The sequence below is a fragment of the Parasteatoda tepidariorum genome, chromosome 10, assembly GCF_982258835.1.
Source record: "Parasteatoda tepidariorum strain Cologne lab strain chromosome 10, Ptep-v5.0, whole genome shotgun sequence".
Lineage (NCBI taxonomy): Eukaryota > Metazoa > Arthropoda > Arachnida > Araneae > Theridiidae > Parasteatoda > Parasteatoda tepidariorum.
Window position 1 is genome coordinate 97,777,294 of NC_141764.1, and position 16,170 is coordinate 97,793,463.

The window sequence follows — 16,170 nt, forward strand, 5'->3', positions numbered from 1 at the left end:
GATTAAATAAATAATAAATTACGATTTTAGTTCTGTTGATAAATTACGAAATTTTCCAAGAAGCGGAAAATAAATACTGACCTTTTATTTTGTGTTAGTTTCTGGCGTCAAACTTATTATAGTGGTCATCAAATTTTTTTTATCATGTGTAAAAAAATTTATAAGTTAAATATAAAATATATAGAATTTGTTTTGTAATTGAAAATTGGTTATTGTTGATTGAAAAGTTAGTTATTTTTGATTGAATTACTGTTAATTGAAGAGCTAGTTATAAAATAAATAGAAAGATCAATAAAGTTCTCGTTGAAAACTGGTTAACTTTGTACAAGAAATGAATAAAGATAAATAATGATAAAAAAGTACTCATAAAGCCCCATAAATGTACTAGAATTTTAGTTTTGTTGTGTAGAAGTTTCTACATTGTTGAAACACTACATGAAAGAGACGCAGTTACACAATGTTTCCTTTCTCCTTACTTTTGTTTAATTTCATTTTTCACGCTTTTAACCCCCCCCCCCCTCCTATTTTATGGTTCCGTTTCTCATTGTAAAAACTCTTTTGCAATTTTTTTCTCCATTTTCTGAGTTTTTACTCTTTTATTCGGTGTTTCGATTGTGAAGAATGTTCTTAGTTAAGAAAAAAAAGATACTAAAGAAAGCCTGTTTTTGCTGTATTTTATGAACTATTTTTAAACTTTTTAGATTTATTAATATTAAAAAGCTGATTTCGAAACTTCTCAAAGAAAACCGCTATAAAATGCATCAGTTAAAGTTTTATATCAATGTAGGAAAAACATATTTGAGTGTCTTTAAAATATTACTTTAAAGAGTGTTATCTAAAGCACTAAATGGTCCAAGTAGGAGCCTCCATAAAATATTGCATTTGTTAATCATTCTTTCTCCCGTTTATGTAATGAAATGGAAAAGTATTAAATAAAAGTATCGATCGACGTTAAAAATGTAGTTAACATATTTAACGAGTCATAAAATTTGTCTTTTTAACATCGTCACTCGTTTCTAAAGATAAAAAATAAGAATCCCAAATCTATAGAATAATATGAGATTTGTAATTAAGCCGATCATGTTTCATAGATCTCGCACATGTAAACGCCACTTTTTTCGTTTAATTATCTTATTTTTGTAAAACATTTTACAAGCACGCGTTAATGAAACAAAATTTTTAAACAGCTAGCTGAAGAGGGAAAAAAAATTGTGTGACGGTTTAATTACTACCTTATCCATTTTTATTATTAACATCGTGTAAAAATCGAGATAAAAAAGGAATAAAAAAAAATTATTTCATTTTATTATCAGTGATTACCAGTTTCTAAATGTAATGAAGTGTTCACTTCTTTAAGCGTTTTTATTTTGAATCAAATTTAGAAAATGAAACAACTATGGGTTGAAGTTTCGATAAAATATATTTTAGTTGAAGACACGAAAAATAATGCGATCTTATGTTAATTGAGAGGAGCAGAATGAGTTTTAAAGTTAACGAATTTTTAACAATATTCGTTATATGCAGCACATATGAATTTTTAAGTTCCAACCGAATTTCCCAGGAGATTAATTATTTTTACTAAACTAAGCGCGACAGTCCATTTAGGGTCAAGATCTACTGTGCCCATCCCAGTTTTCTTGACCTTGAGTTCTGGGATGCAAGAGTAGACATTCCAATTGTGTGGTTAGAGCCGTGATGGCTCAGGGGATAAAACTTTCGACTTCCAATGAGGTGAAAAGGATCGAATCCCGGCAATTGATTCGGATACCACACCCGGCTTGCACCGACCACAGTGCTGACGTAAAATATCCTCAGTGGTAGACGGGTCATTGGTTAAAGTCCCTTTGCAATCAAGCTAACCGTGGGAGGTTCTAGTGGTTTTTCCTCACCTTGTAACGCAAACGCGGGTTAGTTCCCTCAAAAAGTCATCCACGAAGGCAGATTTCTCCCAATACTAGATCCAGGAGTTCCCTTGTCTTCTGGATGGGTTTCAAAATTACAAGGCTACGGAATTGAATATTAGTAGTCGTTACCCAAAGAATTGAGTCTTCTGTTCAACAAGGGTTACAAAATAAAATTTCTCCGGAAACCAATTTTTTTTTACGAAACAAAGCGCGACAGCCCATTTAGGGCCAAAGCCAATTGTGCTTATCATAGCTTTCATGTCCTGAGTCTGGGGTGCAGGAGCAGATATTCCGATTGGGTGGTCAGTCGGACGTGGAACCACCTGTGTTTAGTTCCCAAACCTTTTTATCAATCCACTGGAGGGATGAATTGATTGGTTGTTCGGTTTAAGGATAGAGCCCAGAGAGCACGGAGCGATACCACTCAAGCACAGGTCCTCACCAATTTTTTAACATACGTTAAAAAATGTACACCCATTAGCTAACATTTGAGCTAGAAATTCGAACTATGTAACGAAATGTTAACCCGAGGTATTAACTAGAAGATTGTTCGCCCATCCTCTAAAAAAGCTTATGGCCAAAAAAAAAGTTAACTTTTGAGCTTGGAAACCAGTACTCGAATTTTGCATTGAAACGTTAACCATTTGAAGAGAATCGTTAGTCCACACACTACAGAATGTCATGGCCAAAAACTATTAAACTAACTTTTCAGCACTTCACGAAGCCTATACGAAGAATATACATAGGGGAAGGATACCAGATATCGTAGACATATTGTAAACTAGTCCCACAAAGTATTAGAGGCACATAAGCTGAAGTTCGCAAAACAGGGTTTCCACACTCCTCTCCTCCCAGCCTCTACTGGGGTTGGTACCTGAGAAGAACATTTCTTTCTTTTTATTTATTATTGGCCCGCTCTACATTTTTACACTATTGATAAACGGTGCTGTACTGGTAATAAAGAGGTTCTTTTGAAAAGCCATTTATATCATCCGTGGTGATTAAATCTGCTAACGCATTTTGACATAGAAAGAAAGAATGAAATGACTGTTGGCGGGAAGCAGCGAACCTAGCAGTGAATGTAGAGTAGTTCAACAACTCGTTCACAGGTGTTGTACTGTAAGATTGACTGTCATTTTGCTTCGTATGCATTGCTTTGTGAGGTGCATCTTAGTTCAAATGAAGCTCTGCAAAATCTGAGCATGTTTGTTTGCATAGTTTGACCCTGTAAGTTGTTTTTCTAGTATAATGCGAGCAGTACCGAGCAGTTGTCGGCGTTTGTTACGAATTCTAAGATTTGGACTTAATAATTAATAATTAAACAAAAATATTCCCTGACCTAAAAATTATTGATCAATTTTCCAGGATCTAAGGCAAGGAATTTGCTACGATGACTCTATGGCAAAAGCACTGAGGTTCACACATTGTAGGGGTAACAACGGTGTTTAGAAAATGTACATGCGCAAAAAACAAAAAATAAATATATAAACGGACCAACCTAAATAACTTTTGAACTAATGCTCGGTTCTTCGCATTCCAGGAGTCAATCCTAATGGTTCGAGGGGGTGACCTCAAATATGCTTATTATCGCAGACGATATTTGTAGTTACGAAATAAGTCATAAACCGTTATTTCTCTGTATAAACATACCTTTTTTTCAACGGATTCGTATTTCTGACTCTCAAAATGTAGGGGATAGCCGCAGTCTGGGATATATGGTATTCATTGTTTGGACATTAAAGCGGTCCAAGATTTGAACATTTAATCGGTACTCCGAACACTGATGTTTCTCCTAATCTATCCTCAGCAGATATTAAAATATCGAATAAATATAATAATATCAACGAATACATTAATATCAAATTGTACGAGGCAAATATTTTGGACATTGACCGGTGAAAGTCGACATTCTCTTGATTTCGACCATTTGCGATAACATATCTTTTATTTATAACCAGTCATAAAAATGAATAATGATTTTTGTTAACTTAGATTCTGATGTGTGAAGGTGAAAGTAATATTAGTCTGACTATAGAAGAGGAAAATCAGAATGTTGCTTGTCGAACAGAACGTCGTTCATACCTTCCCTACGACCAATACAAAATAGATACATGTGCGAGGTGCTACCATTACATGCCGCACAATTCATTCAAAAATAAATTTAGGTAAGTATTTTTAATCATCCCTCGCATTCTAGTGTAACGATTTAAATGCATTTTTTGTTTACTTGGTAAGGGATAATAACGTGAACCAGTGGTCAATGTACTTGAGAATGTCAGAAGTATGTTTATCTGACATAATTTTTTTTCCTTTCATTACTTGTGAGAGATGGGATAATACATCAGTTCTTAAATAAAAGATTTATTTTTCCAATAATCACCCGGATATTGACATTCGGGAATCAGAAGTGCAGATTTGTTGACCACTCTTTCAAGGACACCATAGTAGATGAGCCAACGTTACTGCCACAGTAAGAACGACATATAGTGCAGAGAAGAGAAGGAAAGAACATCCTTGCCTTGTCAGGAATTCTAAACACGGGACCTTTTTAACATGAGGTCACCATACAAGCTGTTCGTCTCTTAGTTAAAGGAACTGGAGTGTTTTCAAAACATCTTTATCTTGTCTCTAATATTTATGATTGTATTCTTAAAATAGTCACATTTTTGGAAGCCGAATTTTTTGATAACTTATTTGCGGTCATGCTTTTTGTAATCCTTTAATGTAATTTTAGTTCATTTCATGAACAAGAGATTTGTTAAACAGTTTAGTGCCCTTTTCATTTGAGAACCTCAGACATGAGTAAACAAAACATTTTATACAACTTCTGTTATTACTTTGAATTGGGATATCATATCCATGTACTCTATTTAAGTTCTTAAATACGTGTTTTCAGAACTTCTTTTTATTTTGATTCGGCATTTTCAATTGTGTTCTAAAAATAGTCACATTTTTGCTAAAAAACTTATATATTTCTATAGTGTATTTTTGCTCATGTTTCTAATGATTTCTGGGTCATGTTTTTAATGATTTCTTGTAATGATTTAGTTAACCACTCGACAGTCTTCTAATATATACACTCTTTGTATTGTAATCATTTATTCAAGGTCTATTCAAATTGAATTCTGTCACATTTAACTCTTGCTGTATTTTCAAATAAATTTATACTAGTACAATGCTCATAAAAAAGGACTGTTTTGAATAACTTTTGATCTAATGATTGGATCATCACGTTCTGGGACACGATCATAATGGTTCGAAGGAGTCACCTCATACATGTCAATGCATTAGTGCAGACGTTATTTTAAGTTACGAAATCAGACACAAAAACGTACTTTTTCACCATAAACACGCCATGTTTTTCAACGGATTTCTGACCTCCAAAATATGGCCGGAAATAGGGTCCCATTAGTTTGGTCTGGCGAACGCTTCAAAGTTTAGACCCTTTAATATTACTTTTATTTTTTGGGTATTTCGCTATATCTCGAGAACTTTTGAAGGAAATTGAAAACTTTTCCACACAATTATAAAATTTGTTTTTCCAAAGATATTTCGATGTAAAAAATAAATTACTCTTAGTAAATATTTATTATTTTTTATCATTTTAGTAAAGAATGGTCAAAGAAATTTGAATTCTTTGGAATAAAATTTTAGCAACATTTTAGAGAATAATTTTATATAGTAAAATACGAAATTTGGGCAAAATCGGTCGAATAGTTCCTGAGAAATCGAATTTTAAGTATCTGACTTTTTTGAAATTCGATTTCTTAGGAACTATACGACTGATTTTGCTCAAATTTTGCTACATAAAATTACATTCTTTAAATGAAAATTTGAATGGAAAATTGTATACCTTACATTTCAATTTTTTTTCGATCATTCTTAAATAAAGTAATGAAAAATAATAAATATTTAATGAAGTTTACTTTTTACATGGAAATATCTTTGAATAAACGAATTTTAAAATCATATGTGTAAAACTTTGCTAATTCGCTTAAAAAGGTCTCCAGATATAGCGAAATATCCAAAAAGTAAAATTAGCATTATGGAGTCAAAACTTTGGAGCTCTCTACTGACCAAACTATTGGACCATACTCGCTACCCCCTTTATTTTCTGAATTATATAATCTATATAATCCAAATCCGTTAAAAAAAAAAAGTTATGTTTAGTCAGAGAAAGTACGTTTTCGTGTCTGATTTGGTAGCGTAAAATATTGTCTGCGCTTCTTTTTTTAGCATATTTGAAGTCACTCCCCTCAAACCATTTAGATTCAGTCTCAGAACGTGAAGATCTGATCATTAGATCAAAAGTTATTCAGGGTGATCCTTTTTTTTTCTCGCTCTTTTTGTTATCGAACTATGTCATGGATAAAAATTAAGAAAATTTAGTCAGTGGTTCGCAGATGCCGTAATTAGGAGATATTCCTGTTTTGGTCCTAATATACATGGTAAAAGATATAGGCCAGTACCCGATTTTTAGTGGTGCGTTTACATTTACTTGTCTTGATTAGATTTTAATTTTAAAAAGTAATTAAAGTGAATTTTTATTTAAACAGAGAACGTGTTATGTTCACAATTATGATATATGCAATTTTGAGATCAAAGCAGATTGCTTCCCCTTTACATTGATTTCTGGAGTAAGAGACCACTCAAAATTTATTTTATGGTGATCCATGTCAAATTTCAGTATTCTCAGACAACGGATACCACCGTTAACTTTCGGATCAGAATAAACTTTAACGGTACTCTGGCGAAACCTATCACTTTGTGGATGTGTAAAGTAGCACCGGGGAAAACATCGTGATCAATAAAAGCATAAACGATTTAAAAGTTGAATTTAATTTGTACAGGACTTACTACAAAAAGTCTCTTTTAGGTTTTAAGGACTGAGTCCAATTTTCATAAGAATTAAACTGCTGTAGATGGTATTGAAGAAATGAACGCTTGTATTCCTTAGGTACAGATGGCAACTTTTAGGTCTCTTAAAAGATGACGTCACAAATAAATCGTTTGAAGCGGACCCTTTTAATGCAAGCACGGCCATACTGGAATCATTTTCCGAAGAATCATTTATTTACAAATGGAGAGGATGTTGCGTAGCTGCTATGGAATGTTGCGAAAGGATGGTTTCCATGCCAACATTAGTTTCAGGTACCTGTTCTTACATTGTTTTACCCTAAAAGAATACATAAAACATTCTTGAAAACAAAACTATATTGTAGTAATTGTACAGATTAGCTTATAAAAAGAATTTTTTAACGTATAAATGAATATATTTTTACAACCCTTTTGCAAATTTATTTTATCATACTTTTGTGTAAGAGTTGCTAGAGGACTGGAGCTTTCTGTTCGCTGCCGCACACCAACTCCGATGATTGCGCTCAATAATTATTTCTTGGCACAAAGATTTTTTCCTCTTAAAGTTGAAAATATTCACTTAAAATATTTTTAATATAAACAATCCTTTTTGCTCATGCGTTTGCCCTCATGTTTAAACATTTTCCTAACAATAATTAATTAAAAGTGAGATACTCTTATAAAAATTTCAATTAAAAATATTAGGAAAACAGATTTCATATGCAGTAAAAGCTCCAAGTTAAAGCGTCCAGCTCAAGGGACACTCTAGCCTGCACGCCAATTTATAAGTACGTAGTAGTGTGATTTACACCAAAAAATAATAATTATAAAATGGTTTACATAATTTATATTTTAAACTGTAGCGTAATAAGATAATATGGAAAAATGTGTTGTACCATAATATTTTTATATTATATAGAGCTGAAAGCTATATTTCTTAATGACTTGACTTTATGGCTATTATTCTGCATAGCACTACTTTATTTATCTCGGCATAATGTTATTTTTATATATTATTAATGGAACTAATTTAAAATTCAAAAATTCCTTTCTTAAAAATGTTATTTATTCCTTTAAAATTCCTTGTTTTTTTTTAAAAAATTCTGTTTAATTATTTTATGATCAAAGAGGTTTGAAAAAAGTATTTTTTTTTTCTTCTTCAGATTCTGCTTATTGTCCACGTACATGGGACGGATGGCAGTGCTGGGATGACACACCAGGGGGTACCACGGCCGTGAACGTTTGCGCTGGGCACATTTATTTTTTAAATGAGCCTCCATCATGTCCAAGTGAGTGTTTTTCCTCAACGTATTTGTCTCACTCCAGGTAAAAATCATCAAGTTCACATTGCATAATTTTGTAATAAAGACAGTGGACGCGTTTCAGTGTTTTGGAAACATCATCAGTACAAATGAACATTGCATTAATTTATGGAATAATTATTTGATTATCCGTTCGTCCAGAAATTTTATCAAATGAGCATTTTCCTCTTAAACAGAAAAAATCACATTCGTGCTTAACATCAAAACTTTATTAACATTTCATTACGTGCACGCCGCCACACTACGTTCTGCTATAGGGTAAGACGTTCTGCTATAGGGTTACATTATTTTTTTGTCGGCTTGGCGATGCTTTTATTTGCCACAGAGTAATGTATTTATATTTATAGTGGTAGTTACGCCACAAATTCTTTTGGGTGGACATGACTGTCTTCTTGCACACTTGTTTAAAATTGAACTAGGCTATTCTCCTAATTGTATTTTATGTAACTCTAGACATCCTATCCACTGGGAACATTTGGACACATGCACTTCAATGTATTCACTTAACTCTGTTGCACAAAAATACTGAGAAGCTAGATGGCCAATGGCTTAGTTGCTAAACGTCTGGAATTTGTAAATAAACAAATTAATTAATTAATTCTTCTAGGTATTACAGTGTTATAATATTTCTGGCTGCATTTTTTTAAAAAGGAAGAGGTTTAAATATGCATCGAAACGTAATTACTATTTTTATTGTAGTTAATCGAATTCTATATATTTATTTTAAAATTAAATATCTTGAAACGTTATTTGTACCTAAGATTTTTAGATTTCAAAGAGTTATTTGGCTTTGTACATTTGTATTGAATAATTTGTTTTTTATCCTATACTAATGAGCGCGATAATTATTTTTATCATAAGTAGCTGTGCTATTTTTCCATATAAAAAATCGCGTATAATTTTCATTTATTTCCTAAATAAAATCTAAAAAAACTTTCTAAATTTTTTTTTTTTTGCCCTTTACTTTTTCAACTTTTTAATAACTTATATTTTGCTTTTGCATATTTTTCTATTGAAATGGTTTTCTATCTACAAAAGCACGGAAACATTATTTTTATTTTATAAAGTTTGGACACCCTCTTTACATCAAGCTGTTTTATAAACCTTAAAAATAATATTTATCTGTCTTTTGTCCTCAATGATTTTAGACTTATAATAGTTTATATTTAAATTCAATATTTCAAACAAACATAACTTAAAAGTCGATGTTAATACCAGTTTGATGCATTTTGGTTTCTATTTTGAATTATTTAATACACTTTCATAAAATCCTATAATTAACCCTTCAATCTACTTTATGAAATCCTAAGACAAAATTTTATCTGTTTTTTGTCCTCAATGTTTTCATATTTTAAATAATTAATATTTAGTTTGAAAACTCGGAACAAAGTGCGTTACGGTAACTTAAAATCGATGTAGAGGCAACTTGCACCATTTTGATTTCTATTACAAACGTGAACTTCGACCAACTATAAAACTTAGATCGAACGCTTCAACAAGCGCATTTAAACTATAGCAACCTAATTTACAACATTCAGATAACCGAATGTAGGTAAATTGTACCCCACGAGAGAATGCCAATGGTTGAAACCAGATAGCGACTTGGAAAAGCCATAGAGCACGTTTAATGAGAGTTTCGCACAATATGTTAATTAGGTTTGTATAGGAAGGCAAGGCTATAAAAGCGCACTTTAATGACGTTGTTTAAATTTGTAACTTTACTAAGTATATCATAAATGGTATATTTCATCCATTCGTATGTTTGCTAGATGAGTAAAACTCGCAAACTTATCGAAAGAAAAAAGCTTGTTTCTGAATCCTTATGCTTTAAATTCTACAGAACACTATACGGTCAGAGTGTACACTGAGAGGGGTTCTGAGGTTACAAATTTATTCTTTTTTATTTCTATATATATATATATATATATATATATATATATATATATATATATATATATATATATATATATATATATATATATGGTGTCTCAGTTAAGCGTTTCAGAACTCCTAAGAGGGGTAGGGTGCATCCTGACGACTCGAAATCATTTAGCAATGTGGGGTCGGGAATGCTTTCCTGAAGCGGTGATGTACACAGAAGCACCTTAAAGAAAAGAGACCGTAAGTGAAAAATCGTTTTAATAATACATTAAAAAAATTATATGGTACATGGGTCAAAGTAAGTGTTCGAAGTTTCTGCCACCGTCTACAATGTACACTCACATTTCCGGAGCATGGACATTCGAATTTCTCCGGCAGCTACTGAGATTCTATCAACCAGCTCCTCAGCATTGTCAACAGGGGTGTCATAAACCAGTGTTTTCATATGACCCCAGAAATCCAGACATGATAGGTCGGGTGACCGAGGAGGCTCATATAATTTTTTCAATGTATTATTAAAACGATTTTTCACTTACGGTCTCTTTTCTTTATGGTGCTTCTGTGTACATCACCGCTTCAGGAAAGCATTTCCGACCCCGCATTGCTATATGAATTCGATATATATATATATATATATATATATATACTATATATATATATATATATATATATATTTATATATATATATAATATATATATATATATATATATATCCTTGGTTCGATCCTTGGGCCGGGCAAGGCCGACTCAGCCTTTCATCCCTTCAGTGGGGTCGATAAATGAGTACCAAGCATGCTTGGGAACTAACACTGGGGGTTCCGCGTTCGGCTGACCACCTGACCGGAACATATGCTCCTGCACCCCAGAGCCCAAGGTCAAGAAAACTGAGATGGGCACAGTCGGCCTTGGCCCTCTTAATGGGCTGTCGCGCCACTGAGTTAGTTAGTTTATATATATATATATATATATATATATATATATATATATATATATATATATATATATATATATATATATATATATATATATATATATATATATATATATATATATATAATGAGCTCTTTGCGATGTACTATATCTTTTAGGGCATAAATTGATATTTAACTCTCAATCTTTACGATTCGCCCGAACTTTGTTCCTAGTGTGTATGTGCAGTTAAGAAATACCCTGCATACGTTTTTAAAATTGACGAAAAACTTTTATAATCACTTAAGGAAACAAGCGTGTGTATGATGATTTTAAAAATGATGTAGCGAAAAAATTTGCCTAGGCTTAAGAACAGACAAATAGCTTAAATACTTTAAAAATTATCAAATTTTTGTAATATGACTAATCTGGCGCAAGAATTACTAACCTGGATGAATAATTATTGAATAATTTTCAACTCTTGTCAATTTCTGTGAACCCAGATAATTTAACCCTGTAGTAACGTTTCAGGTATTAAAAAGTTAGGTCACAAGTACTTTTAAAAATTTTTTGTTTTTGAAACAGTGACTTTTCTTTTATTTTGCGGCGTTAAAGATCTAATCTCACTCTGTTACAAAGTCATAGCAATTATAAAAATTGCATACCGTTTGATCTTCGTTCGTTGTTTGCTGAATCTAAAAGAAGATGAAGCTTGACGATCACAAATGCAGCATAGATTGTAGAAAACTTAACATAGCTTACTTTGCTTTAAAACAGCTTTAAAACATAATAGTTGCAGATTTCAACAGCATTACAGTTATTTAAACTTTTCTCGCTGTAAACTTTGCCTAAATCTTTCTACAAGAACTCAGTCAAACTATCACTTTCTGGGATACAACTTTCAAAGAACAATTGATTTATTATGTTATTAATCAATGAAATGTTTATTAATAATATAATAAACAACAGTTACGTAAATTAAAAGGTACTGACAAACTTGGTAAGCTTTTGGTATGAACAATGGAAAGTTATGTAAATTAACTGATAATTTATTAACACATAAAATATTTCCAACATTATTTTTAGCAAATAATACGCTTATTTCATAATAATTTTCAGCTTGTGGAGTGCTTTATGTTAAGACTTCTTGAAAAAGTCTTAATTTTTGAAGTCCATTTGTGATTACAAAGGAATTTTATTTTATTTTTTTTATATCCGTCGTTGAACAGTCTGTCTAATTTTTGGATTTATGACTACTAATGTTCAACTCCGTAGCCTTGTAATTTTGAGCTAATCCAGAAGACAAGAAAGGTCCTGGATCAGTAACTCCAGAGGTATTGATTTGTTATGGGAAAACGGAGGACTTTGCTACTCGACAGATTTAACGTACATCAGTCATCATTTACTACACGGGGAGTCTGTCTTCGCCGGCGGGGATCGAACCCCCGAACTGTTGAACTTGGGACCAGTGCCCTACCAACCACGATATTCTAGCCGCAAAAGGAATTTTATTAGCTTTTTCAATGCAAAATGTCTATCAAATCTACCCCTGTATATATATTTTTTTACTTTTAGAGTACGCTTACAAAGTATGTTGGCCAAATGGAACTTGGTATGAAAATTACAACAGACGAGAATGGACAAATTATACGAAATGTGGAAGAACAGATGTAAGCAGATATATTATATGTTTTTTTAAATAAATTTTATGCATCACTAAAACACAATCGTCTTCAGAATTGCTACACTCATATCAAAATTTACTAATATGACCAATTATAGGAAATGTGGAAGAACAGATGTAAGCAGATATATAATATATTTTTTTATCACATTCTTCTTTAGAATTGCTATGTTTATATCAAAATTTACTGAAAAACAACATCCCTATATCTCAGCATTTAAAATAGTTAATAAATGTAACCCAATTTCTAACTAAATTCTTTAATATTTTTCCTTTTTACTTCTTACCATACAAATGATTAGTCTTCACTTTTTGGTTTCTAATTCGGAATAAGAATTACTTAAAATATATTTTTCATGGGAAAAATAATAACATGCGATTGTTAAATTGTTATAGTTTACTAAACGCTTTTATCCTGTTGTTATTGTGGGCTATTAAGGCAAGGAGTGCAATGGATATTGTTTTCCGATGGCGCCATCTATGGTCAATAATTCGATTGCTGTCACAACCATACGTCACACTCGTTTATAGGGCGGATCCATTCATTCATTTATCATAGATCTTAATTTTGACCTAAACCAGACGTAATAATAAACTTTAGTATGATATATGTCTACACATAATTAATTGTGTTATAAAACTGGTGTAAACTACATTTATTAATTTTTCACCAGTTTCATAATACTATTTTTCGCTAAAAAATTGTTAAGCGGGGAGTTTCTGACTTTATTTCTCAGTTCAAAGAGGGAAACGGAGAGCAGAAATTATCTCTGTGTTAAAAGACTTCCCATGTTATCACATACGAATTTGAGCAACATAGTATTTTAGGTCATGATTTTATAAACAAGAACTTGTCAAAAATTTTAATTTTTAGCAATTTCTTTTTCACGTTAACGTTTTTTTTTCCTACAATTTCCTATTATGTTAACAAAAGTCGTACCCCATCTTTCGAAGATTGGTGTCAGACGGTGAGATATAACTTTTAAAAAAAATGGCGTAATGTCACAATAACTCTTCGATAATGAACTTGTCATACTGAGATAAACAATGAATATTTATTCTTAGGGATAGTTGGATCTGGTAGGCATTCAAATAATAGATACTGCAGGATCGATTATGGTTACAATATTTGAAAAATTGAAAGTTTAAATGGATTATGAAATAAAAATTACAATTGTTTTAATTAATTTTAGCACGAAAATAGTTCTCTTTCAATTATAATTTTTTTGAAATGTGTATTTTTGTTATTTAGGAACACAGACGCCAGCTGTACTTTCATGTTGCTACTTATTCCATATCTGTCATTTCTATGGTGCCTGCTCTTATTATATTCTCAGTATACAAGTAAGAACTAAATAAATATTTATCTAACGAAATAATAAACAACTATATATAAAAATTTAATGACAGTGTTGCAGTTTTTCATTGTTGTCCGTACATTTTCATTTGCCAGAAAAATCACATGGTAGGGTGCAATTTTCCCACATTAATTTCCATAATTCTTTGGTTGTCATCAGCATAAAATAATAGTGTTGTAGTTTTTCATTGTTGTCGGTACATTTTCATTGGCCAGAAAAATCACATGGTAGGGTGCAATTTTCCCACATTAATTTCCATAATTCTTTGGTTGTCATCAGCATAATGTTTCAGTTTTTCATTGTTGTCGGTACATTTTCATTGACCAGAAAAATCACATGGTAGGGGGCAATTTTCCCACATTAATTTCCATAATTCTTTGGTTGTCATCAGCATAATGTTTCAGTTTTTCATTGTTGTCGGTACATTTTCATTGGCCAGAAAAATCACATGGTAGGGTGCAATTTTCCCACATTAATTTCCATAATTCTTTGGTTGTCATCAGCATAATGTTTCAGTTTTTCATTGTTGTCGGTACATTTTCATTGACCAGAAAAATCACATGGTAGGGGGCAATTTTCCCACATTAATTTCCATAATTCTTTGGTTGTCATCAGCATAATGTTTCAGTTTTTCATTGTTGTCGGTACATTTTCATTGACCAGAAAAATCACATGGTAGGGGGCAATTTTCCCACATTAATTTCCATAATTCTTTGGTTGTCATCAGCATAAAATTCATAAAAGTCATGGAAAATACTTTTTTCCTGTGAAATAGTTTTGTATCCCAAATTTAAAAGTAACCTGTAATATTTCTTTACTTATTTTATTCCGCTATTATTACGTTTTTGATTTTGATTGTTTTTTATGAGTTCAAAACTAAAAGAATATCTTTATTCCACCGTAATTCTATAATATTAGCTTATTTCACGACATTTTAAAACAAACTTATTTAAAGCGGTGTTTATACAGATGAATCATTTTACAATTAGTATCTTTTGGTGTAAATTAAATGAATACGCTATTATAAATTATCGTAAAAGAGATTCGTTCGATGATTTAGAACTTAACGATCAGCTTTCCCGCATAATGTGATCTATGCAAAAATTGCATTTTAATATATCAGTCTGTTTGGTAAGCGAAAATATTAAATGACGCTTGTGAACTCAGCAAATTTGTATTCACCTTTTGTTATTACTTTTAATTTCAAATATTATTTTAATAAACGGATGAAAAGCAAAATTATTAATGTTCACGAATAGATCTTGATAGATAAGAAAACATGTGAATGAAAAGCGTAAGCCAAAAGAATTCATTTATTTGTGTTTTAAATTTCGAAAAAATAATATTTTATGCCAAGAAAAAACAATTATTGCGAAGCCCTCTTAAGGTTTAGTGAGCGAACAGGGGACCTAATTATGTGTGCGATGAGTTTTATTTGAAAAATTATCGAAAACTGGGGATGTAAATTTTTTTTTACAATCAGAAATTGGTTGCTTAGCAACCTAGTAAAATTAAGCACTCCTCTTTTGAATTAGTCAATGGGTTATCTTAAAATATTTATTTGAGCAGGCGACTTTTTTTGGCGGTTTACTGGACTATCGCCAAATATATAAACCTTTATTGCGGCCCAATTTACCACCCAATTTTTTTCAAATTTTGTCTACCCCCCTTAATTCAAGGGTCTAGATTCCAAATATGTAAAAAAAATTACATGTTTATTCAGAGAAAGTACGTTTTTGTGTCTGATTTCGTAACTTAATTAATAGTTAGCACTAATTAATTAACATATTTGAGGTCACCCCCAGGAACCATTAAGATTGACACTTAGTTCGTGAAAATCCGATCATTAGAACGAAAGTTATTCAGGGTGATTCGTTTTTTTTTTGCGGACTGTACAGTTAGTGATAAATTGCAAAATATGAAGAAAATAGGTTTCCATCTTGAAAGAACATGATGCAATGTAACTAGCGATAGTTATAATGCTGGGGAATAAATTTAATATGCATTGAGTTGAAAAAAATATACAGTCCCTGGCCAAATTATTCGACGCACTATAAGATTCTATAGAAAATCTTAATTATCAGGTGATACTATAGAACTGTGTTGTTTTTACGCGGTTGAAACCGGTTTGCACCTGTTTACGTTCGTGTATCGATGGGTTAACATTGTAATACCATGCGTTAAAAATAAATACAAATAGGAAGTACGTAAAAAATCTCCGGAATAAAAACCCATTACATGTATGTTTAAATATA

At 31.7% G+C, this 16,170-nt stretch overlaps 1 protein-coding gene across 1 annotated transcript in view; it reads left to right on the top strand.

Moving 5' to 3' along the window:
- The window catches only part of LOC107442456 (calcitonin gene-related peptide type 1 receptor), a 166,593-nt gene that overhangs the window by 107,325 nt on the left and 43,098 nt on the right, over positions 1-16,170 (top strand). The window contains exons 3-7 of the mRNA XM_087153455.1: positions 3,897-4,069; positions 6,862-7,055; positions 7,925-8,050; positions 12,449-12,543; positions 13,810-13,901. Of these exons, the coding sequence (XP_087009581.1) occupies positions 3,897-4,069; positions 6,862-7,055; positions 7,925-8,050; positions 12,449-12,543; positions 13,810-13,901 (680 nt within the window). The remainder of the gene's footprint in view (positions 1-3,896; positions 4,070-6,861; positions 7,056-7,924; positions 8,051-12,448; positions 12,544-13,809; positions 13,902-16,170) is intronic.